The following is a 25009-nucleotide window of genomic DNA, read 5'->3' on the forward strand; positions in this document are numbered from 1 at the left end:
TGTAGAATGGGAAGGGAACAGATGCCTTCTTAAGGCCTTTGGGAGGATTGAACGAGTTAATACAATTAAAAGGAAAGTATTAGGCGTGTCACAAGCATGCCCCATGACTGCACAAAGCTGAACCTGCTGACACAGGTAACTGTCGGTCAGGCTGAGACCCCGCCCCTCCCAGGTTCTCCAGACCGGCTTGTGTGCTGAGCGCCAAAGATCCCAGCAAGGCAATCCAGAGAGCATTGGTTGGAGCTCTGGGGTGTTTGAGACATCATTAACTTCCTCTGAAGTTTTCCAATCTAGCCCCATGGGGAAAAGCTGCCCCTTGGCTGCTGCCTTAGAAAAAACAATCTGGAGCAGAGATTTGTGTTGATGGTCTAATCTCCCACCTAGGGCTTTGCTCCACAGGGGCTTGGCTTTTCTTCCCTTTTCTTTTTTTTTCTTTCTTTCCTTCCTCCCTTGCTTTTCGAGACAGGACAGTAGCCCTAGCTCCGGCATCTATGAAATGTGTGTTTGTGGATCTATACTCCTTACTCAGTTCCAGAACAAGGCAGATCTGTTGGATGACTCCAAACACCTTGCCCTTTTCTGCAGACAGCTCTAGTAAGACTGGGGGAAACCAGTGGTCCTGGCTGCACACACAGGTGAGGTGCTTGTTCTGCTGACCTCTGAAGACCCTCACCCTTCTGGCTGGGACAGGCTGTTTGAGTTTTCAGGAAACTGGGTGTCTTCTGATGATGGGACATGGCAGGGTGACCCCAAATGAAGGGCTCTATGTGTGGTGTATAGCCCTGGCATCTCCTGTGCACCCTGGTCTATGTAGTTTTCTAGCAGCTATTCTGAGAAAGGGACAAAATGCCACCTGGTGAAGCGCAGGCATGCACTCCAGCCCGCAGCCTGTGTATCTGAGGTCTGAGCAAGGCAGCTTCCGGGTGTGGCCTGGGGCCCTGACCCTCCCTGGTTGACTCTAGTTCTGCTGTTGCCTCCCCACTTGCATTACCTGTGGGCCAGAATGGTCTATTTCAGTCCCCTCTCCTTGGCTTTACCGTTCCTAAGTCACAGAGTCACTTTTCAGTCTTCATTCAGGCTCCTGGCCTGGCCCCAGGTCATGCACGATCCAGGCAGCTGGGCTCAGGTCGTCTGTTATAGAATCCCTTCTTGACCTTGGAATCCACACTTTTTTGGGTCTTTTTTGTAGACACAAGTCTTTCTATAGGAGTCATATGGGCCCACTGACCCATCAGGTCCTCTCTGCCCCAGTGGTAGGACTGATAGGGTTAAGACAGGATCAGAAGTTCCCAGCCACCCTCTCCTGCAGGTTCTGCCCAGGAGCCTTCTCCTCTGGAGGCCCACTTCTAGACTCCTAGGCTGGTGGGCAGATCTCACGGGCAGTGCCTCTCTAACCCCTCAGCTGGCCCATAGATAAGTGGACCCTTGCTACAGATAAGGAAAACAGAGGCACATAGTGGTGGGGTCACACCGCAGGCCTGTAGCTGCTGTATTTCAGACCCAGGTCTGTCTGGTTCTAAAGAGCAAGGCTAGGAAGTGAGTTTTCTGTTCTCTGCGCCCACCCTCACACTGCCTCCCCCTCAACCCCCATCCCTGGCCCTTTAGTCTAACGATGTCTGGGCTGGGTCTAGTCCTGTGGCTTCCATTCGGCCACCTGGCCTGGTGTGGAAGAAGCCAAGGCCCAGTGCCTGGGAACCCGCAGGAGACTGCTGGAAACCAGGTTCAGGCAGGCAACTGAACCGCTTAGGCGAGCTGTCTGGACGCTGGCTGGTGGGCGGGGCTTGGAGGGAAGCCCCGCCCCTCCCTCCGCTCAGGTGGCTCCGCCCGCGGATCCCAGTTTCCCAGGAACTTTTCGTTTACGCGGGCCTCCTCTGAGGCCCGGTGGGCGCCGGCGCCATGGACGAGCTGTCCTTCTGTGAGGCGGCTCTGGAACAGGAGCTGGCCGAGATGAGCGAACTGGACGCGGCGGTTTTGACCGACATCGAAGGTGCGTGTCCCGGGACTCCGGTGCGGCCTGTGCACGGTCGCACGTCCGGGGAGGTTGCTTGACCAGGAACTTCCTGCGCGTGCGCACTGCGCGATCTGGCGCCTGGGCTCTAGGGTTGAGCTTTCGGGATGGCAATGGGCTTGGTTTCCGGACACTCGTAAGTATCCACTGAACTCCAATTCTGATCCTGTGTACAGTTCACAGGCAGACCCGGGGTTTCCCATTTTTTGAGTGCACCAAAATCCCCAAGGAAGTCCACGAACGGATATTTACAAGTACCTTGACTTGCAAGCATCTGGCTACTTTGGATAGAGGTCAGGGAGGTCTCTTTGAGTGCACTAGAGCTAAGGGGCAGCCCCAGCACCCGAAAGGAAAGATACTTTGTAGGCGGAGGGCAAGAAAGAGGCAAAGGCCCTTGAGGCGGGACCTAAGATTGAGGAATTGGTATGGGCCACGCTGTAAATCTGATAGAACAGAGCAGCTGCTCTCTAGAATATTTCTCAAATGTTGTGATTCTGGGGCAGTAACTCGGGACCTAGAACATATTAACCAACTTTCTGCACTCAGCCACACCCCAGGCGACTTAGGTCCTTTAAAACATCACTTGAACTTGCTCATCATGATTCATCTCCAACTTCAACAACTTGGCAGAGAGAAGGAGTGGGGGCAGATCTGGAGAAGAAAAAAAACACACCAATTTTCCGTTACTATTAGATATATATCCATATTAGGTGGACTGTTCAACGATCTCTGGTGGCTGTTAGCAGTCTCAAAACATTGTATCTGTCTCGCCTGTTTAAGGCTGCTCCACATCCTCCTCCACCCCAGACAACCATGACTGTATATTGTCTACAACTACAACGGGGCCTGTGGGATTACAGTAGATTGTGCCCCCTGAGTCTCTGATGCTAGACACCTAGGCTGTTTGTTCTGTCCAACACAGCCTTGGAATGCTGTGCCTTCATCCTCATCAGAGACCCAAATGTGCCGTCAAAGCTAGTAGGCTTGTAGTTACTGCTAGCTACTGAAGAGGAATGAGAGTTTAGAGATATCTTGGCTGGCCTGGGTTTCAGGCATGGTTAGGGGCGATGGGAAAAGGGATGAGAGGAGAGTACAATGTTTGAGTTGTTAGAAGTTCCCTCTCAGTGTCGGGGCGGTCCATCCATCACAACACGGTTAGGAGACACTGAGTGCTTGGTGTGTACTTGCCAAGTATTATTAGGTTGAAAATCTCAGTGAATCCTTCCGACAGCCCCAGTTGGAAGACATTTTTGTCTTACAGGTAAGAAACCAAAAACAGAGGGTAAACAACATGTCCAAGTCTTGCAGCCACAGCAAGACAGAACTAAGACCCAGGCTGTTGGCTCAAAAGTCTGATCCTCTGGCTAGACAAAGAGGCCAGATTGAGGCAGGGGCTGGGAGCCATGCAACTGCCCCCCTCAACCCAGAGCGGCATTGGGCATAAGACTGGAAAGTGGCTAGGAGAGCCAGCTAGGGCCTACAGCCCCCCACTGGCCAGCTCCTGCTTGTTCCTCTGACCCTCTGTCACGTGACTCTTCTCTGAGCTTGCCATCTTTATTTCTGACGGTGATGTTGTGTCCAGCGCATCAGTCCTGCTGCTGCCTGTGACCTCAGAGAAGTTCTAGAGGAGCCGTCTTCTCCTTGCTCCTGGTGTCTGGTCACTGGAGGCTGGGGGAAGGGAGCCTGTGATGGGGACTACTGCACATCGAAGGCAGAGAAGGCAAATGGAGATAGTTCTGTTCTGACACTGTCTAGGAGCCCTGGGGAGCCCAAGGCCTGTGGCAGCCAGCTCCCCAACAGTCTGTTGGCTCAAGATGTATGCATAGCTTAGGTCCGACATGGTTCACTAGGAAGCCCTCCCAGGTTCCAGTTCCCTCTCTCTGCCCTGGTCTTATACTCTTATCTGTCTATATTCCAGGATTGTGTGACTCTCCCTAGGGAGAGGTGTCTATGAATCTGATAGCAAACTGTTATGGACTGAAGAAATGATTCCATCCAAGTTGAGCTTCATGAACCAGTGAATTTATTGGTGTCTTAGTCAGTGCTCTGATGCTGTGAAGAGACATCATGACTATGGCAGCTCTTATAAAGGGACGATTTGAACTGGGGCTGGCTTGCAATTTCAGAGGTGGAGTCCGTTGTCTTCATGGCCGGAATGCAGGGCTGCACACAGGCAGACATGGTACTGGAGAAGTAGCTGAGCGCTCTAGAGCCAGATCCACAGGCAGAGAAAGAAGACACTGGGTTTGGCTTGAGCTTTTGAAACCTTAGAGCCTACTCCCAGTGACATACACACTTCCTCCAACAGAGCCACACCCCCTAATCCCTCTCAAGTAGTGCCACTTCCTGATGACCAAGCGTTCAGTGGGGTTGTACAGACCCAGACAGCTGTGCCACTGCCAGGTCTTACTCCAGTGTAGTGACAACCTTTAGAAAGTTGCATCTGGAGCCCTAACCCCACCCACCCACCCACGAATACACCTTCTGCCTCTTGTATACTCTGACCTCCCAAGATTCCATGCAGCTGAGTGGCAGGAAGACACAGTGGTTAGAATCTCTGGTCAAAGGTTCTGTAACCCTTCCCCTCCTGCCAAGAGAGTCCCATTGCTATCTTTATAGACCTGGCTATCACCGCTTTCCAGCCTGTTGTTGTCGCACTGTGGGACAGCATTCTTAGGGCACCACCTGTCCTGCCATCCGTGGATGTCTTCTTCTGTCCCTAGTCCCACCACACACAAACACTCCTTAGCAAACAGCACCTGAGTGGCATGTAATTCCACTAATGCCCAGCCCAGTGCTTCCAGAATAAAGGACCCTTGTCTCAAGATGGCATTTAAGACCACACCACCTTCAACAGTGTCAACCCACTGAACCCTGCCTGGGGAACAGCCCAAGGAGGTCAGTTAGGATTATCATCACTGAGATGAAACACCATGACCAACGCAACTTAGAGAGGAAAGAGTTTATTTGGCTTATACTTCTGCCTTGTAGCTCATCCCTGAAGGCAGTTAGGACAGGAACTCAAGAGGGGCAGGATCCTGGAGGCCGGACCTGATGCAGAGGCCACGGAAGGATGCTGCTTACTGGCTTGCTTCCCCTGGCTTGCTCAGCCTGCTTTCTCATAGAATCCAGGACTATTGGCCCAGGGATGGCTCACCCCACCCACAATGGGCTAGCCCCCTCCCCACGTCAATCACTAATTAAACAAATGCTATAGGGGCTAGCCTATAGCCCATCTAGGGAGGCATTTTCTCAATCTCATCTGAGATTCCCTCCCCTCCTCTCAGATGACTCTAGCTTGTGTCAATTTGACATAAAACGAGCCAGCACAGTTGAGTCCCCCTTCTTGTTTAGTCCCCATATCCAGAGCCCCCAGGGATAAAGCTTAAGAGCACCCCGCCTGTGAGGTCTTCATGCCCAGCCTGTCTAATCGGCAGCAGAAAGCCCTCCATTGTGCCGTTGCTCTTAGGGAAATTGCTTCACCCTCTCTGAAATAATAGACTTGAGGGTTCCCTTAGAATGTGTCGGGGGAAGACGTGGCAGCTGCGTGATACCTCTGAGGGGAGTAAGAAAGGTGCTAGGTGTGGGTCCAGGAGGCAGTGGCTGGGAATTACCTCTTCCCTATATTAATTAGCTGGACACAGCTTCCCAAATGACCTGGTCAGCTCCAAATAGGGGTCACCCTGGTGGAGGCCTAGGACCTAGCCTTTGCCTAATTGTGATTGGCCTAGGTTAGGTACTCTGCTGGCTGGAGAGTGGCTTTCTCCTGTTGGCTACATGCCTGAGGAGATGCTTTTTACATTTTGACTTTTAATTTATTTTGCAATGTTAGAGATAGATCCCAGAGATTGATACATCGCTGAGCTATGCCCAGCCTGATGTAAAATTCCAAACTTGGAGACTGATTGGGCCATACAGCAAGTGAAACCCACAGGCCAGTGTTTCACAGGGTGGTGGGGGTGGGGGGTGTCTCCCAGTTAGAGGAGCTCAGAGCGGCCCTGGGTGCCAAGCCATGTCTGGAATAGGGCTGGAGAGAGTTTATGGCCTTGGAGAAGCCTATTCTGACCATTGTCCCCTTAATAGACACTCTTACCTCCATCCCCAGCCATTTCCCAGGAAACCTTGCACCAGACTGCCCAAACCAGGTTCCAACCCATAAGCTCCCTACAGCTGGAAGGGAAACCCAAGAGTTTTCACATCCATCCTGACTGAGAGGCCTTGGGCATGTGGCCCAGCTGCTCTGGCATTTTGGTTCTTGTCACTATAATAGATATAATACTAGAACTTGTTCTTTGGATCACATGGGACCCACTGCAGGATTATTCTCACATTGTTCAGATCATGTAACCAGCCGCCGATCAAGCCTGTTGTGTTTTGTTGGCAGTCACTATCCAAGGAGCCCATACAGGGAGTTTCCAGAATGTCCTAGGCTGTGGTCCCAAGTCCCAAGTGTGTACTATGTAGTGGTTCTGTCATCTTTACATGAAAGACAGGCCAGTGAGGGGTTCCCACCTGCTCTGACGAGCAAGGCCCATCCTCGGCATCACCTAAGGTTAGAGGAAACTTCAGCCTCTCACCACGGCACTGTGGGCCACTTAGCCCAGCCACTGCCCATCCTTTTGTTAGACAAGTGCCATTGCCTTGGAGACTGTCCTAAGGAGGTGGTGGAGGAGCCAGCCGTGGTTATCCCCACCTTCTCAGGGCAGCTTCCTGCACAGGGGCAGGGCAGCCTTGGAAGCACAGAGCGAGCTTCTTAAAGCTCCGGGAGTGCACAGCTCTGGCCCCAGCAAACAAACAGCTGCAAATGCATAACTGAAGAAGCCAGTGCTGGCGATGCTGCGAGGATGGACCTTTACCTCACCAGAGTCACCTGCTGCCACCACGGGGCAGTGCCACTTCCCTGCAGGCTAATGCAGCCTGATGAGAGGATTATGAGAGGATAAAGAAAGGCCCAGCATTGCAGTGGAGCCTGGGAACCGCTGCCACTGCACTGGGCACGTGGGCTGTTTGTCACCTCCAGAATGATCAACATGTCCTGGCCCCAGCTCAAGCAAACTGGTGGGGTCTGTGCTAACTAGGGTCTTATTATATCAGGGCCACATGTCAGACCTAAAGCTCTGGGGTGAGCTTTGGTGACCAGGACATGAGTATCCTAAGGGACAGTGGAAATTGCTTGTGTGGTGGCACACATCTGTAATCCCAGCACTCGGGAGGTAGAGGCAGGGGTCAAGAATTCAAAGTCATCCTCAGGTATATAAGTGGGGTTTGTGTCCTGCCTGGGCACTGTTCAAGACCCTGTTTCAAAGGCAAACCAACAGGAGCCTAATGAGGCTTTCCCCACCGGAGGGAAGGCAGGGCCTGCAGTTCAGGCTTCTTCACCAACAAGGACCCCAGACAATGGGAGAGTCAGGGTTAATAGCAGAGCAAGTTTGAGGAGAGAATGAGTGTTTTACAAGTGGGCAGAATTGAGAGTAAGGAGGATGGTCCTGGCAGGATCAGCTCAGGGGAGGGCAGGAATGCTGGGATACCTTCAGAAATCAGACAGGGCGAGGCAACCCGTGAAACTAAAGACCAGCCGGCATTGAAGGTGGGTGGCCAAAGCTTGGCGTCTTCACGGTCTTGTCACAGATCCCACTGAGTTACTCTTTTTGTGTGCGTGAGTGTGCAGATGTGTGTATATGCAGATGTATAGGTTCTGAGGTGGAGGCTTAGTGTCTTTGCTTTTCCACATAATTTAAAAATATATATTTTAACCATTTTTTTTAAATGTCCAGGAAGTGGTGGCACAAACCTTTAATCCCAGTACTTAGGAGGCTGAGGCAAGCAAATCTCTGAGTTGGAAGCCAGTCTAGTCCACAGAGCGAGTTCCAAAAAAAACAAAACAATACATTTTTAGATTTATTAGATATATATGTTTTGCCTGCATGTATGTGCACCGTGTGCAGCGTCTATTGAGGTCAGAAGGAACCGGATCCGCTGGAACTGGAATTAGGAATGGTTGTGAGCCACCATGTGGTGCTGGGAACTGAACTCTGGTCCTCTGCAAGAACGAGTGCTCCTAACCACTGAGCATCTCTCCAGCCCTCCACATAAGTTTAAAGGCAGCTTTTTTTTTTTTTTTTTTTTTTACTGAACTTGCAGCCCACAAATTGACTACAAAGGCTGTTTGGCCAGCAAACAGGAGCAACCTTTTTCATCTCTTCAGTCCCGTGATTATAAGCATCAACTGCCACACCTGGCTTCCCTCCCCCCCTCCTCTGCTTTTTTAATTATTTTTTGCTTTTTTATTTTTCCATACCTGGGTTTTTATGGGGGTTAAACTCAGGTCGTTCTGCCTGCACAGCGAACACCCCACTAATTGAGCCATCTTCCCAGCCCGTCTGCTTACTGCTTGCTGAGTAAGGTGGTTGAGGCCCGGGATGGTTGAGGGTCTTTGCTGAGGCCTGGCCCAGCACCCTGTACCATTCGTCTGCCTATGCAAAGGTGATAAAGGCTGGTTGGCCCAGGGCTCGCTCAGGCCATGACTGTCTGGGAGCAGACAAGGCACTGTGGATCAGCAGACTGAGCCAGGTCACAGGTTCTTCCCGAGGCTGCTGAGGGCTTTTGTGTCTGTGATCCTTCTCTGGACCTTCGTGTCCTCACTGGGAAGAGGTCCTGAGCCCCAGCTGTGACTGTTTCATCAGCCTGTATGTGGCCCATCCCCTTCCAGGAAGAACCACGTTCTTTTAATCCCCTGGAGCAGGGCCTTTGAGTGCACAAAAGGCAGTCTATACCCCTGTGCCCTGGCGCCCATATGACAGCCAAGGACGGGAGTGCCTGCCAGGGACTTCTGAGGACTGAGGGCCCGGGAGCAGCAGGCGGGTGCCTGGAAGAACAGTGAGCCACAGCCCGGTCCTCTAGCCTGCAGGCCCCCAAGCAGGGGGCACTGTCCCATGTCCTCTGCGGGAGGTGGTGCCACTTCTCTATGTAGCTGCTGTTCCTCAGGGCATTGGATAGTTTGCAAATCCTGTAGGCTCACTGGGATCCCAACATGCCCGTTCTCCCCGAGGCACTGTCTCCACTCCTGCCCTCACACCTAGCTTGTTCTGTCTTTGGGTTTGCCTTTTCTTCTGGCCTGAGTTTTTCCTTCCCTTGTGGCCCCAGTTTTTCAGACTGCACTCAAGTGTCACCTCCCCAGGCAGCCTGGATAACACCTGTCTTTGCTTGCCCAGCCTCTCTGTCGTGGTGCACTCACCTCCCCCCCTTGTCTCACACCCCACCCCCACCCCGAACATGTGTGCAGCTGGTTTCTTGGTAGAGTAGAAGTATCCCCAGGAGCAGGGTTCTGTGCCGTCTAAATGAGCCCGGGTGAGTGCCTATCACCTGGGATGGGCCTTTGACACTGTTGGGGAGGGGCAGCTGAGGCTTCAGGTTTCCTGTTGAAGCTGGAGAGGATCAGGGCCTGAGAGGGGAGTAGGGGAGGGAAAGAGCTGAACCCAGGCGGCTTATGCCGGGCTCTCCTCTTGTCCTTTGGCTTCAGATTGTGTCTGGGAACTGGAAACCTGTGTACCTTCATGGGGAGTCAGTGTGCATCGTCCGTCCATCTCCTGATGACTCGCAGCCTAGCTACTGTGGTGGTGGCCCTTTCCAGATGCTGGACCTCCTGAGTCCTGGTCCATCCTAGGGTGAGGCAAGGAACACACACTTTAGGTGTGTAGTGTGCTGGCCATTTCCTCCACCTCAGTTCTTGTGTGGCCCTGCTAAACCTTTTTAAAATGTTAAAAACCACTGGCCACCTAGGGTTGACTTCATTCCTACAGGTCACCAACAGCTCAGGGTCTAGTTTGCAGTTCTAGCCAATTCCAGTGGCTGTTGAGAGGAGACACCTTTGCTGAGACCTTTTTGAATGGGTAGGTGCTTTATAAACTTGTTCTCCTGGAATCTCCACCCCTGGAGAGGGGTAGCATCTGGACCTGGAGGCTCTTAGAGGCTCTGGCTAGCTCCTGACGCACAGTTGGTAGGGCTGAAAGAAGAGAAAGGCCTTAGCACGTGGCCACGAGTCCTTGGTGAGGCTTCTTCTCAAGGAGATTGCCAAGCTGGCTTTGAGGTCCTGCTTCCCTTCAAGTCTCCACCATGGCCACCAGTATCTACAGAAATGGGCTAGCGGCCCGACTCAGAAGGTTGTGAGGGGGAGGTCAGGCGGAGGAGGGTCAGGGTTGGGCATACATGCTGCTAGGTGTCAGGCCGGCCCCTGGTCCACTGGTTGACTAAGGCTGTTGTACTCACAAGCCTGTCCATACGCTTGGGTCATACTTGTCCCTCCTTCAGTGTCCAGATAGGGACAGGGGCGGGGCAGCTTGACATGGCCTGTACGGAGTGGCTGTTAGGTGAACCTGCCTGCCTGTAAGTCTTTCTGTATTCAGGATTCAGAAATCAGAAGGACCAAACTAGGGTCACATCAGGGAGCCTCAGGCCTGGCCTCCAGCCCTCAGCACCTTCTGGTGTCAGGACTCTTCCCTGCCTTTAGTTGGGTGATGTCAGAGGCTTTCCCAGGAGCTGCGCGTGGTTTGTTTGGGGACACACGAGCACTCGCAGACTGGACAGAACAGGGTCCAAAAAGACCTTTTCTTTGGAATCTCCTATGAGGATGTAGAAGGACTTAGAAAGGGGTTGAGGAGAATGTAAGGAACGAGAGAGGGGCCACAAGTCCTTGACACCCATGAGGAGATTTGGTCGCTGCCTGCCCTCCCCCCCCCCCCCCCAGGCTGTGTGAGTCCCTGGTCTGCCAACTAGGCTGCCAGACCTTGCTGGGCCACTGCCACAGAAGCTAGGTTGCTGGCCATCACTGATGTGGTGATGGTGAGTGTGGGTGTGTGTTCACATGCGCACACACACACATATGTGCACAGGTATGAAAGAGCTTTACGTTTCCCAGCAAGGGACAGGGACAGACTTGGCATACCCTTAATATCCACTGCCTTTCCCTTCTGTCCAGAGACTGGGTCCTGTCTGGCCTTTGCAAAGTGCTATAAGAAAATCAAGTCAGGCGTCACTTGTTGACTGCTGGGGGCTGTGATATCTTGAGGGAAGATACCCAACCTAGGGACATCAGAGCTGAGACCAGGATATGCTGTATGATTAGAGATAGGATTTCCCTTGCTCACTCCTGAAGACCGTCTCATGAGTGATCTAGGTCTGGGACCATCAGCCCCCTCCTTGAAACAAGTGTCTTCATCCTGGGGCTGCTCTGCTAGCTGGATGTCCCTGCACCACCAACTGCCACTATCTAAAGGCAGCTATTGGCCTTCCTCAGACTGTAGGCATATACTCTCTTGCTGCTGCTGCCATTCAATGTGAAGGGCCAGGAGTGGGTAAACTGAGGCTAAAATGGGCCAGGCTAGTTCTAGGTGTGTGCGAACCAGCGGTGGGAGCACAGAGCTTCCAGGATCAGAGCCAGCCGCCATCCAGATTCCGGACCCGGGCTCTTCTCAGGGATGGTTGCCTGTGCAGCAGGGGCTGGGACGGCAGTGACCGCCAGTAACCCCGGCGCGCGCTGGCGCAGTTGCGGTTAAAGGCGGACGCCCGCTAGTAACCTCGGCCCCATTCAGAGCACCGGGTGAAACCCGAGCTGCCGCCGTCGGGGGTGGGCGTGGCCCTAATGGGGCGCGGCGCGGCTCCTGATTGGCCATGTGCGCTCACCCGAGGGGCGGGGCACGGAGGCGCTCGGCGGGCTTTAAAGCCTCGCGGGGCCTGACAGGTGAAATCGGCGCGGAAGCTGTCCCGGTAGCGTCTGCACGCCCTAGGGGCGGGGCGCGGACGACGGAGCCATGGATTGCACATTTGAAGGTACTTTGGGGAGGACCCTGCACTCTTACTTTGCCAGGGTCTCTGCAGCGGATCGCAGTACGGCGTACGGAGAATGCAGAACGGCCCTTCACCACATTGGGCTGGAAATTGGTGGGCCTCCTTAGTTAAGCTCTCCTGCTTAGGGACTGACTACAGCACCTTGCAATTTAGACAACTTTCTCCTCATCCTCTGCTTTCCCTCTGGGCAGGGTTTGGAGAAAGAAACTAGAGGGCCACTGTCCTATCTATCCTGGAATCTGACCCATTTGGTGGCCCTAAATTGGGCATTTTGGACTCTCCAGGCAGAAGGCAGACTATCAATTTTTCTTTCTTGACCTTCGTTTCCCCATTTAGCAAATGGGCCAATGGTGCGGGGGCATGAGGATGGAAGAGCCTGTGATTAAAAGTACTATTTATGACCTGCATAGAGCTGGAGTCTGCAAGCATGCAGCAGGCTGAGCCTGCCACCCTGTTTTGTTCTGTTCACAGCCATAGGGCAGTCCCTCCCCTGCAATAACGTGCCTCTTGCCCAAACATCCGTCAATGGGCAGTGTTGATACCCTGCTCTGGTGGGCGAAGACTCACGAAGGGGTGTCAAACGGTGTTAAACTGGGTCAAACTGAGGTCCAGTGAGAGGAGACAGGTGGCCTCCTCCAGCGCAGGGGGTGGGTGTGAGAGCGCTGTAGCCCTAGTGTTGTGCTCACTGGTGCTGTAGAGCCCTTTGACCCAAAAGGTGGCCTCCATGAGTGGGTGAGAGGGCCCTGGACTGAGCCAGCCAGGGTACTGGTTGCCAGCTGGGGAAGAGGGACTGCAGCTGGGATGGAGCCAGGGAGTAGTTTCAGTCCCTGTTAGGAGGAAGGAGCCAGGATAAGAGAGCACTTTGCTTTTCCAGAGGGAAAACCAAAGCCAGAATGGCCAGGCCCCGGGGGCTTGGCTTCATGCCTAGAAAACACAGATACATCGGTTGGCTACTTGGCCAGCAGCTGGTTTTGCTCCAGGCCTCGGTGTGCTCTGCTGAGGAATGGGTTAGTGATGGCTTTGCCCCTGGCTTTTTGGTGGAATAAGAAAAGGTGCTGTAACCATAGCTCAGACTGTCTGTGGGCCGAGGTCTGAAGTGTGTTGAGTGCTATCTGGATGCCTGGCCCGCAGCATCAGGATCCTCTCTTGCCTCCAGAGCAGGCGGGCGCACCTAAGCGAGATGGTGGTCTGAGTATGGGTAGTGACTAGCGCTCCGAACACTGTCAGGTAGGTATGGACTCAGTAAGAATAGGCTAGCTCAGTGACTTCACTGGTAGAATAGGCATCTGTCTCACCTACGTGGGCTCAGTCAGAGTAGGCCTGCTGCTTGACCAGCCCCAGTCTGCTGGTACAGCCCTCACTCACTCCTGAGTCTGTCCAGGATGGAGAAGGACCCTTGCCTGACATGGATATCTGCTACTCCTGTCTGGGAGTTCCACTCCCAGAGGTCCTCAGAGCTATCCTGTCTCTCTGTAGTTCCCTTGAGTGGGTGGGTGACATCTCTGAAATCTCAGTAGTCTCCGAGTTTCTGTCGAGTTCTGTATGCAGGGGACCCTGTGCAGACACCCTTGGAGGAAGAGGCCAGGAGTGGCCGTGAGCATGGATGCGGCTCCTGTGTAAAGGCTCCTTTGGTCTGTGTCCCCTCTGCCCTACTGCCTGTTAGGACCTGTTCCTCTACTGAGAACTGGACCTCCTGAGTGTGTGAGGCATGCCCTTATTTTCCAGATTGAGAAATTGAGGCTCAACTGGGGCAGAGCACGGCTGTCTGTGCCTCAGGCTGAGCATGTGCTCTTTTAACAAGCCATTCGGGCGGAGAGGGAGCAGCGAGGGCAGGAGAGGCATCGTGGATGGCGTCCTGCCTTCTAGCAAGCACTTGGAGCTTCCCAGGCAGTGCAGACTGCACCTGCATGATTGGAGGGACTGAGCAGTGGCTGTCCCACGAAGGTGGAGTTAAAGGTTACCTCTGCGTGTGGCAGGATTCAGGACAGGAATGAAGGCTACTCATTCAGTAAAGCATTTGCCTTGCCAGCATCAGGACCTGAATCTGACCCCTAAAATCCAAGTGAAGAATACCAGGTGTGATGGGGCACACTCGACATGCCTGCATTTTCCCAGGTTGTCTGTCAATCTGCACGAAGATTGGGGAATTGCTGCGTACATATGGACACACACACACACACATACATGTCCACAATAAACAAACAGAACAGGCCAAGGAAGAGTTCAGTAGTGTTGGAGTGTGTGCTTATCACGTGTAATCCCTGCTCCACTGTGGCACACACAAAAGACACCAGCCCAAGGAAATAAATCACACTAAGACAGAGGCCACTCAATGTTCCCAGGAAGCTCCTGTCCTCGGGTGGGATTTGTATTTCCTCCACTGAGGGAAGGTTCCTGCAAACTGCTCAGCTGACTGCGTATTCTTTTTGTTTTGTTTTGTTTATTGGTTTTTTTGAAAGAATCTCACTGTGTAGCCCTGACCGTCTTGGAACTCAGTCTATAGACCAGACTGGCCTTGAACTTACAGAGAGCCACTTGCCTCTGCCTCCCAAGGGCTGGGATTAAAGCTATGCACCCCCAGGCGCCTGGCAGTCGCCCTGGAAGCTGAGACCCCAGCACTGCTATGCAGGGCAGAGGCGAGGTTTTGGTCTTTGTTCTTTGGTTCCAAGCCTTGGGGAGAAGGGGGTCTAGGAAGAAAGCCTTGCCTGGTGCCGGCACTTGGTACTGGCTGAGTGGGTGAAGGAGTGAGCGGACAAACGCGGCCCTGCGTGTGCTGTGGTGTTAGATGTCGGGTGGTATTGGCGAGAGGAGAGAGCATTGAGGAGGGCAGTCTCAGGCAGCCACAGCATGAAGCACAGATGAGAAGTGGGTAAGTCGGGAAGGATCCCAACAGTACAGGCCTTCCTGGGTGTGCCCAGGACTGTCAGCTGCACACACACTCCACACGCCGCTGTGTCTGGAGCTCAGGAGCTGCCCCTGCTCTGCCGACACTCACTCATCATTGTCTCCTTCCCCAGACATGCTTCAGCTCATCAACAACCAAGACAGCGACTTCCCTGGCCTATTTGATGCCCCCTATGCTGGGGGCGAGACGGGAGACACAGGCCCCAGCAGCCCTGGTGCCAGCTCTCCTGAGAGCTTCTCTTCTCCTGCTTCCCTGAGCTCCTCTCTGGAAGCCTTCTTGGGAGGACCCAAGGTGACACCTGCACCCTTGTCCCCTCCACCATCGGCACCCGCTGCTTTAAAGATGTACCCGTCTGTGTCCCCCTTCTCCCCGGGGCCTGGAATCAAAGAGGAGCCAGTGCCACACACCATCCTGCAGCCCCCAGCACCACAGCTGTCCCCGGGAACCCTCCTGCCTCCGGGCTTCCCTGCCGCCCCCGTGCAGCTCAGCCCTGCTCCTGTGCTGGGCTACTCCAGCCTGCCTTCAGGCTTCTCAGGTGAGCGGGTGGGGAGGAGGCAGAGGCGTGGCCGCTGTGCTCTTAGAGAGGAATTTCCAGGCCTCAGAAGTCAGGTGGTCATCCTGTGGCCCGAGATGCCCTTTGGTTCTGGGCCCAGTGCTCGTCCCCAGTTGTCCCAGCTGGAAGGTGACATGGGCTGGGCCTGTCTTGCTAGGAAGTAATGGGGGTAGTTACGTGAGCCCGTAGACAGACAGGCCAGTGGAGTATAGCTGGGCAAAGCAGCCTGTGTCAGCAGCCTTTAACTTTGTCTCTGCAGGGACCCTTCCTGGAAACACCCAACAGCCACCGTCTAGCCTGCCACTGGCCCCTGCCCCAGGAGTCTCGCCCACCGCCCCCTTACACGCCCAGGTCCAGAGCTCGGCCTCCCAGCAGCCGCCGCCAGCCTCAGCAGCCCCTAGAACAAGCACCGTGACCTCACAGATCCAGCAGGTCCCAGTAAGTGGGTCTGACCCAGGAAGTGGGGGTGGGGCAAGCCTGCCTTGGATGTTACTCATGGCCAGCCGTCCGCACCACCCAGGTTGTACTGCAGCCACACTTCATCAAGGCAGACTCCCTGCTGCTGACGGCTGTAAAGACAGACGCAGGAGCCACAGTGAAGACTGCGGGCATCGGCACCCTGGCTCCGGGCGCAGCCGTGCAGGCAGGCTCCTTGCAGGTAGATGGCTCAGGCTAAGGGGGCCTTGGGGGACTGGCTGCACGTGTATGTCCACCTGGTGAGATGCATCTGACCCCACAGACCCTGGTCAGTGGAGGAACCATCTTGGCCACAGTACCATTGGTTGTGGACACAGACAAGCTGCCCATCCACCGACTAGCAGCTGGCAGCAAGGCGCTAGGCTCGGCTCAGAGTCGTGGCGAGAAGCGCACAGCCCACAATGCCATCGAGAAGCGCTACCGTTCCTCTATCAATGACAAGATTGTGGAGCTCAAGGACCTGGTGGTGGGCACTGAGGCAAAGGTATGGCCAGAGGCCAGCTAGGCTCGGGCCAGGGTAACCAGGGAAGAAATGGGGCGCATCAGCCAGCAGGAAATAGTATTAAGTCAGTCCTGGTAACATCGTCTTCTGCATCAGCTTGTCTGGCAGTCCCGTGTGCCTGGTTAGATTTTTATCAAGGGTGGCCTGGATAAAGAGAGGGCTGGTCTGTGCATCGACCATGTCATGGTGCTGCAGCACAAAAGTCCTGTCCCGGAGGAACCGATCCCCTGGGGAGTACTGGGCACTGACTAGATAAAAAGGTCAACGTGCCAGCGGTTCGTGGTGCGGGGAGAAAACAGGAACAGGAAAGTTGCAGGTGTGAATTGGGTGGTCGGGGAAGGTCTCAGAGTAAAGAGCTCAGGGAGTAGGGGAATGTGAGGTGGAGACACAAGGAGCCACGCCGGACAGATACCGTTGTGAGTATTCACGGGACAACTTGCCCCTTGCCCTGAAGAGTGGGTACCATTAGGAGACATCAGCATGGGAGGGTTCTGGGCAAAAGGGACAGTCCAGAGGCCCTGAGGCAGCTCTGACGCCTACTTCGTACCTGTGGTCAGGTCTGCTTGGCTAGCTGAGCCCTCTCCCTCTCCCTCTTCACAGCTGAATAAATCTGCTGTCTTGCGTAAGGCCATCGACTACATCCGCTTCTTACAGCACAGCAACCAGAAACTCAAGCAGGAGAACATGACCCTACGAAGTGCGCACAAAAGCAGTGAGTCCCAGCCTCCCTTCCCCTCCCCCCCCCCCACTGTCTTGGTCACTATTCCGTTGCTGTGAAGACACCATGATCAAGGCAACTTATAGAAAAGTTTATTGAAGGCTTACAGGGACGGGGGTGAGCCCAGACAGGCATGGCGCCCTGGAGCAGTGCTGAGAGCTCACACATTGAGACAACCACGAGGCAGGGAAAGAGCTGGGCATAGTGTGGGGTTTTGAACCGTCAAAGCCTACCCCTGTGACACACCTTCTTCAGCATGGCCACCCTTCCTAATCCTTCCCAGACAGGAGCGGGGACCATTCTCATGCGGATTTCGGCCCTGCTGCTGGCTTCTCTAGCCCTACCCACCGCGCCCTGCCCACCTTGGCTCCTGCTTGGATCATAACCAAGTCCTGGCACTTGGGCAGCCAGGCCTCGCTCCCAGCCCTGGTCTTTCTGCCCGCAGAATCACTGAAGGACCTGGTGTCAGCTTGTGGCAGTGGAGACACAGATGTGTCTATGGAGGGCATGAAACCTGAAGTGGTGGAGACGCTGACCCCTCCTCCCTCAGACGCCGGCTCACCCTCCCAGAGTAGCCCCTTGTCCTTTGGCAGCAGAGGTAGCAGCAGTGGTGGCAGTGACTCTGAGCCCGACAGCCCAGCCTTTGAGGATAGCCAGGTTAGACTCTGCGACATGGCGCCTGCCCTCTCCCAGAAGCCCTGCAGTGTCCTCCGCCTTCCAGCCCTAGTCTTTGGGGCTAGCTGGGCTGTAGGCCTTACACCCTTGCCTCCTTGCAGGGGAAAGCCCAGCGGCTGCCTTCGCATAGCCGCGGCATGCTGGACCGCTCCCGCCTGGCCCTGTGTGTACTGGTTTTCCTGTGTCTGACCTGCAACCCTTTGGCCTCGCTGTTTGGCTGGGGCGTCCTCACTCCCTCCGGTGCTACGGATACACGCCGTAGCTCTGGGCGCAGCATGCTGGAGGCAGAGAGCAGAGGTGGGTCAGGTCAGCCCCGGTGTGTTGGCAGAGACCTTTGGGACTTTAGATTCCTGAGAACTGGGTTCTCAAACCTTTCCTTTGCCTGTAGATGGCTCTAATTGGATCCAGTGGTTGCTGCCACCCCTAGTCTGGCTGGCCAATGGACTCCTAGTATTGGCCTGCTTGGCTCTTCTCTTTGTCTACGGGGAACCTGTGACCAGGCCACACTCTGGCCCTGCTGTACACTTCTGGAGACATCGCAAACAAGCTGACCTGGATTTGGCCCGGGTAAGGGGCTGGCCCTAGGGAGGGGTGGGGAGGAGTGTGGTGAGCCCCCGGGCCTGGAAGGAGCTGGGTGCTTCTGCTCCCTTTATTTTTCCCACACCTCCCCGCGTTTTGTTCAATCTATCCCAGCCCCCATCTTCAGAGCTCCTTTGACTCTAGGGGCCCAGACAAGGGGGTACCCTGCTGCCATTTTTCTTACTGAGAACCCTTTCTCCAGGGAGATTTTGCCCAGGCTGCTCAGCAGCTGTGGCTGGCCCTGCAAGCGCTGGGCCGGCCCCTGCCCACCTCAAACCTGGATCTGGCCTGCAGCCTGCTGTGGAACCTCATCCGCCACCTGCTACAGCGTCTCTGGGTGGGCCGCTGGCTGGCAGGCCAGGCTGGGGGCCTGCAGAGGGACTGTGGGCTGAGAACGGATGCCCGTGCCAGTGCCCGAGATGCGGCTGTCGTCTACCATAAGCTGCACCAGCTGCACACCATGGGTATGGCTGGCTGGGAGCTGGGCTCCGAGGGTCCCCACCATACCGTCACCTCCTGTCCTCACACCTCGCCCACTTCGCAGGCAAGTACACAGGAGGACATCTTGCTGCTTCTAACCTGGCACTAAGTGCCCTCAACCTGGCTGAGTGCGCAGGAGATGCTATATCCATGGCAACACTGGCAGAGATCTATGTGGCAGCTGCCCTGAGGGTCAAAACCAGTCTCCCGAGAGCCCTGCACTTCTTGACAGTGAGCAGGCTGATGGGGGAAGGGCTGGGCCCCTCTTTGTAACTCTCAACCCGTCACTTCCAGGGCAAGGGGCTAAACGGGATGTGGCAGGGGTTAGCGGGTGGGCTGCAGGCCCTCCTGGAGTCCAACTCGGGTCTGGGTTTGAGCTGGGAGCCAGTGTGACGGTCCTGTCCCTTCCCCTACAGCGTTTCTTCCTGAGTAGTGCCCGCCAGGCCTGCCTAGCACAGAGCGGCTCGGTGCCTCTTGCCATGCAGTGGCTCTGCCACCCCGTGGGTCACCGTTTCTTCGTGGATGGGGACTGGGCTGTGCATGGCGCCCCCCAGGAGAGCCTGTACAGTGTGGCTGGGAACCCAGGTGCTCTCTCGTCCTGTTCTTACCCCGCCCTCGTTCCTGTCCTGCCACATTACACTGTCCCCTCTTCTGAATGCCCTCAACCACCAGCTTCTGCCCTGTGGCCACAGCTGGGGCTCTGAGGTGGCTTGCTGGACTTTGCCAAGGGTTTTGAGAAGCAGGAATCAGTGTGGGTCAGCAGGCAAAGGGGGGACGTGAGAGGTGACAGCATGGTTGTCTTAGGAAGAGCCCTGAGGAGAGTTGGGTCCATGGGTATGTGACTAAATAGGCTCTCCTTTCCCGTGTGTAGCTTGTGCACAGACTACCCACTCCTCCCTGGCTTGCTTGTGGGGGCAGGCACCCATCACTGCCTGTTAGGGTGTGGAACTAGGCAGTGGCTCTGGGTTGGGGCCCCAGCATCTGAAGGCATTGGTGGGGGAGAGGACTGTATCGAGGAGGGTGCCTAATCTGTGTTCTACTCCCCTCCTCACAGTGGACCCGCTGGCCCAGGTGACCCGACTATTCTGTGAACATCTTCTGGAGCGAGCATTGAACTGTATCGCTCAGCCCAGCCCAGGGGCAGCTGATGGAGACAGGTAAGTTTCCCTGTGTCACTCCCAGGCAGGGCCTACAGCAAGGCATCTGGGAAAGCCTTGTCCAACCTCTTCAGTAGCCAGACTCTTCTCAGCGCCCCTCTGGGTCTTGCTTTCCCCTACCAGCCAGACAGGTGGTACTTTGTAGAATCATAGAGTCAGACTATCTCTTGGTTGGATGGTTGGTGAGCGCCATTGTCACCCAGACCCCAGCTGTCCTGACAGCTCTCTCCTGCCTCAGGGAGTTCTCAGATGCCCTTGGATATCTGCAGTTGCTAAATAGCTGTTCTGATGCTGTCGGGGCTCCTTCGTGCAGTTTCTCTGTCAGCTCCAGCATGGCTACCACCACTGGTGAGCTCCAGACCCCTATCCTGACTCCTGCCAGACCCAGACAGTGTGCTGAGGTCAAGCACCTTTCCCTCTCCTGTAGGTACAGACCCAGTGGCCAAGTGGTGGGCCTCCCTGACAGCCGTGGTGGTCCACTGGCTGCGGCGCGACGAAGAGGCTGCTCAACGCTTGTACCCACTGGTAGAACATATTCCCCAGGTGCTGCAGGACATGGAGTGAGTACCTCGCAGGTCCCCCCCCCCCCCCCAGCTTGGCCCCAGCACTTGGCTTAAGTAGACTCCTAGGGAGGGCACTGTCTCTCCTCCCTAGGAGTCCAGAACCGTGGTGGGAGATCTCAGGGAGGGTTGTAGTCTGGTCTAACTTACTATGTCTGCCATGGCTCCAACAGGAGACCCCTGCCCAGGGCAGCTCTGTACTCCTTCAAGGCTGCCCGGGCTCTGCTGGACCACAGAAAGGTGGACTCCAGCCCAGCCGGCCTGGCCGTCTGTGAGAAGGCCAGTGGGTACCTGCGGGACAGCATAACCTCTGCAGCAGCGGGAAGTTCCATTGACAAGGTGAGGAGTGGGGCGGGGTCCCGTCTAGGCCAGGGTCACAGCCAGCCATCTCCAGGTTCTCGGAGTTAATCCAAAATCATGCTGAATTGGCTTACCTCAGTTTTTGACGAAGGCTCAAGTCTTGGGGAGAGTGGTCTTGGTTTTGCCACCACTAGGAAGAAGGGTATGGAGAGCAGACCGGCAGGACTTCTGTGGGGCGGTCATTGTCCAGACGACTGCAGGCCTGTAGTGTGAGGCCTAGAGAAGGCAGCCCCATAAGGCATTGCAATTGCATTACATGTGCAGGTAGATGCAGGGCCTCAGTGATGAAACCCCGAGTCAGGCCCTGGAGCTGTGGACTTTCTGCCCTTCCCAATGCTAGAGCCTCTCGGGGCGCAAGCCTTGAGATAGGGTGGCCCTCAGCTAGGGAAAGGTTGATTCCCATAGGGAAATTCCTCTCTGACCTGCCTGCTACACCAGGCCATGCAGCTGCTCCTGTGTGATCTACTTCTTGTGGCCCGCACCAGTCTGTGGCAGCGCCAGCAGTCACCAGCTTCAGCCCAGGTAGCTCACGGTACCAGCAGTGGACCCCAGGCATCTGCTCTGGAGCTGCGCGGTTTCCAACACGACCTGAGCAGCCTGAGGCGGTTGGCACAGAGCTTCCGGCCTGCCATGAGGAGGGTGAGTACCATTGTCCTCACTCTGCGCAGCATGCAGCAGGAAGCCATGGGAGAGTAAATCTGGTGGTTACTCCTCCCCTCTCAGGTATTCCTACATGAGGCCACAGCCCGGTTGATGGCAGGAGCAAGTCCTGCCCGGACACACCAGCTCCTGGACCGCAGTCTGCGGAGGAGGGCAGGTTCCAGTGGCAAAGGAGGTGAGGAGGTGGCTGTGCTTACTGGGCTGGTGAGGGTCAGGGGCTGGCTTGGTCTGGTATGAGGCATACTGAGAACTCAATCACAGAAATCAGCTGGGGATGACAATTTTTGGGGCAGTCCCTGGGAGAAAGCTGAGCCCATCTGTGTGCCCAACACGGTGGAGAAAGCATCCGGTGTTCGAGTTCCGTGAAGAGCTCAGATACCTCGTCCTGCACACGGTGTGTGGGCTCAGCCAGAGCTCAGCCTCCCTTCGTTGTGTGATCTGTCTGCAGGCACTGCAGCCGAGCTGGAGCCTCGGCCCACATGGCGGGAGCACACAGAGGCCTTGCTGCTGGCATCCTGCTATCTGCCACCCGCCTTCCTGTCGGCCCCTGGGCAGCGCATGAGTATGCTGGCTGAGGCAGCACGCACTGTAGAGAAGCTGGGCGATCACCGGCTCCTGCTCGACTGCCAGCAGATGCTCCTGCGCCTGGGCGGCGGGACCACTGTCACTTCCAGCTAGTCCCCAAAGCCTTCCCCAGTGTGAGACACCCTTGAGCACCTTTGTCATTGGCTGTGGTCTTCTGGGTGATCCTGACAAGCAGTCAGGATCATGCCGACCTCTAGTGGCAGATCTGGAAATTGCAGAGGCTGCACTGGCCCAATGCCACCCTCTTGCTCTGTAGCACCTGAGTGACTGTTCCGCAGCTGAGGCTCACCCCAGGGAGACCTGTCCAGACTGGAGCTCTGAGGGGGAGACCTGTCCAGACTGGAGCTCCAGCCCAGCCAGCCCTACGCAGGCTCCTGCACTACTTTGACTTTTGCAAACTTTATTTTCATAGGTTGAGAAATTTTGTACAGAAAATTAAAAAATGAAATTATTTATAACTTCAGTTTTGTTTATCTGAGTAGGCGGATGTCTGCCTCATCTGATTGCTATCCTTCCTGGTTGTCCTCTGGGAAGCCGGACTTCCCATCTGCTGTGAGAGTGTATTTGCTGGTCTCTGCCTTGTGATGGCATGTTGAGCCAACCTGGCCCTGTCTCAGGGTTGTCAATCTTGAGGGGCTTTGATGGTCATACTTGTTTCTTTGCCTTCCAGCTCTCTACCAGGGTACTGACATCCCTGTATATCTGGAAACAGACACACACACACACACTCACACACACAGTTCCCTAGCCATCTCTTTGTACACCAGCCTAGGTGAGGGTCCACTAGTGAGCAGACTGGGACCCCTGTTTGAGTCCCCTGGCCCCTTCCCTCTACTCCCAACCCCTTAGGGAATCTGGTCGGCATCCACAGGCCGCAAACTTCCAAAACAATCGTGGTATCTTTATTGACTTTTTTTTTTCTGAATGCAATGACTGTTTTTTTTTTTTTTAACTCTTAAGGAAAATAAACATCTTTTAGAAACAGCTCGATACACACAGTCTTCAGTGTGAAGCAATATACTAATAAGAACACTAGTTGTCTTAACATTTACAGTCTTCATATATATTATATATATGTATATGTATACATATATATACACTATATAACGAGGCCAGATATAATACACACGTTTACCATTTTACAGTCATATGTACAGAAAGTTGCAGGGAAGGGGGGCTGCATCAGGCCTATTGAAGCGTGGACAGAGCTGAGAACACAGACAGACAGGTGGGGCTGGCCGTGGTGGTGATGGTGGAAGCTGCCCGGGGAAGGGGCATCACTTCAGCTCCAACCCCGGCCAAGGCCAGGTTAGGGCTCTGTGCTGTGGAGCACACGACGCACAGCAGCGACACACAGAAGCGAGCATGTTCCCAACATATATACATTCTATATAACATATATATAGAGGGGTACACAGGTTTGTACACGAATCTAGCACTGTCTCCACCCATGAGCCAAGGATGCTGCGTGGCAGTCCCTGAATCCCATGGTGGTGTTTTGTCTGGGGGCTGCACATCTAGAGGGTAGCCAGGCCCAGTCTCAAGCTTCCAGACTGGGCTCCGACAGTGGGCGGAAGACTGGAAAGGGGGCAAACAGAAGCCATAGGGCGCCACCCCAGGCCAGCCCTCATCAGGAACAGAATGGCCTGAGCCCAGGCCTGCCACAATCCTGGGCAGATCCGAGCCAAGTGCTGGGCCGTGTCCCCCCACCGCTGGGCCTCTACCGAAAAGGCTTGGGTCTGCCCCACGTCGTCCACCGAGCCAGCAGCCTCTTCCAGGGGGCACAGCTTGCATGCCACGTCTTTTTCAGAACTTTCAGGGGCCTTGCACCCTGCCCGAGATCTTGTGCCCTGGGTCCGGCCACTCCCTGGCCTGCCTTCACCAAGCCTGGCCCCGGTTTTCTTTGCAACCTAGGCCTCACGCCAACACCCAAGGCAGCCGGAACCTAGACCCGGGCTGGGATCAAGGACCGGCTGTAGGCGCAGCTCCTCGTCCTCGAAGTTTCGGCCACATGGGGATTACAACGGCAGCCTCTGTGGGAGGGACAGCCCGTTACTGTTATCACCAGCCACTGCCACCCCTGCCCTTTGCAATCACCCTAGACTGTGGCAAAGTAACTTTAGGACCCTGCCTGTGCCCCTCCCTACCCTCTGGCAGGGCAGGGAGAAACTGCGTTGGCTAGGGAGCCTGTTCACCTACCTTATGTTTGGGGCACTTCAAAGTAAAATTCTCCTCAGTGAACGTGCAACCTGTGAGCAAAGAAAAGTCTCTGTGGTGATGCAGGGCAGGCCGGCTGCCAGTGTTAATCCTGAGCACCCAGCTCCTGCTCAGAACCCTTAGTCCACATTCCACCCAGAGGTGCAGCCCCTGCCTCTCCCCTGGTATTTTCCCCCCCTGCCCGCCACCCTAGCCACTGCTACCCAGCTGTCTCCCTGCTACCCGGGTCTCCCCAAAGCAGAAGGAACTCATTCCCAGCCACGCCCACTCCTGTCCCACCTCCTGCACAATGGCCAGGAGAGGCCCACGCTCAGAAAGCACCCACGATTCTTTGGGTGACTGACAACTGCAGAGTGGAGTTTCAGGTTTTGACTGGAGTATCAGCTACTGAAGCTCAGCCTCTATTGTAGATTAGTCACAGTGTCACCTACTGTGTGCTGTCATGATCCTTCTTCACGCTCAGAGGAAATGTTCCACATGGAAGGGCTTATTCTTAAAGAGACAGCAGTAGGAGGTCACAAGGTCCAGGTCTAGATGAATCCCCCAGATGTCCAGAAAGGATGGTAAGCCAGCCAGTGGTTCTGCCCACCCAGGGCAGTGTGCTGCTGCCATGAGACCTTCCCAGCCGCCAGCAGAACACCTAGCCACCACCCTCAGGGTGTCCCCTCCACCAACAGGCCCTCCTGGGCCCATCTTTGCTCCCCTCTCTGCCCCTGACCAGGGCTCACCT

General features: G+C 55.1%; 2 protein-coding genes across 7 annotated transcripts in view; one reads left to right on the plus strand and one right to left on the minus strand.

Annotated features, from left to right (window-relative positions):
• Positions 1 to 1799: 1799 nt before the first annotated feature.
• Srebf1 (sterol regulatory element binding transcription factor 1) lies at positions 1800 to 22520 on the plus strand. 2 transcript variants are annotated; one of them, XM_052194417.1, is made up of 19 exons: positions 1800 to 1987; positions 14869 to 15291; positions 15569 to 15747; positions 15830 to 15967; positions 16049 to 16270; positions 16889 to 17000; positions 17452 to 17663; positions 17783 to 17978; positions 18070 to 18248; positions 18463 to 18724; positions 18805 to 18971; positions 19157 to 19325; positions 19795 to 19897; positions 20136 to 20245; positions 20325 to 20457; positions 20631 to 20796; positions 21256 to 21456; positions 21541 to 21652; positions 21926 to 22520. In XM_052194417.1, exons 1-19 carry the CDS (start codon positions 1897 to 1899, stop codon positions 22153 to 22155), a joined length of 3405 nt encoding a protein of 1134 aa, XP_052050377.1. In that variant the 5' UTR covers positions 1800 to 1896; the 3' UTR covers positions 22156 to 22520. The 2 variants fall into 2 exon arrangements, with proteins under 2 accessions (XP_052050377.1, XP_052050378.1); XM_052194418.1 differs by lacking the exon at positions 1800 to 1987 and adding an exon at positions 11714 to 11833.
• Positions 22521 to 22942: 422 nt separating this feature from the next.
• The window catches only part of Rai1 (retinoic acid induced 1), a 96404-nt gene continuing 94337 nt past the window's right edge, over positions 22943 to 25009 (minus strand). For all 5 annotated transcript variants that reach the window (XM_052194415.1, XM_052194412.1, XM_052194414.1 and 2 more), the window contains 2 exons: positions 24262 to 24311; positions 22943 to 24095 (listed from right to left, as the gene is read on the minus strand). In XM_052194415.1, coding sequence (XP_052050375.1) covers positions 24081 to 24095; positions 24262 to 24311 — 65 coding nt within the window. In that variant the 3' untranslated portion in view covers positions 22943 to 24080. The remainder of the gene's footprint in view (positions 24096 to 24261; positions 24312 to 25009) is intronic.

Source organism: Apodemus sylvaticus, chromosome 10, assembly GCF_947179515.1.
Source record: "Apodemus sylvaticus chromosome 10, mApoSyl1.1, whole genome shotgun sequence".
Taxonomy (NCBI): domain Eukaryota; kingdom Metazoa; phylum Chordata; class Mammalia; order Rodentia; family Muridae; genus Apodemus; species Apodemus sylvaticus.

What these genes read in the sequence shown, in the direction of transcription:
- Srebf1 (XM_052194417.1), top strand. Translation starts at nt 1,897, where the DNA reads ATGGACGAGCTGTCCTTCTGTGAGGCGGCTCTGGAACAGGAGCTGGCC. An exon ending in TGGTGGGCACTGAGGCAAAG is followed by an intron (nt 16,271 to 16,888) that starts GTATGGCCAGAG and finishes CCCTCTTCACAG; the next exon opens with CTGAATAAATCTGCTGTCTT. An exon ending in CAGGTGCTGCAGGACATGGA is followed by an intron (nt 20,458 to 20,630) that starts GTGAGTACCTCG and finishes TGGCTCCAACAG; the next exon opens with GAGACCCCTGCCCAGGGCAG.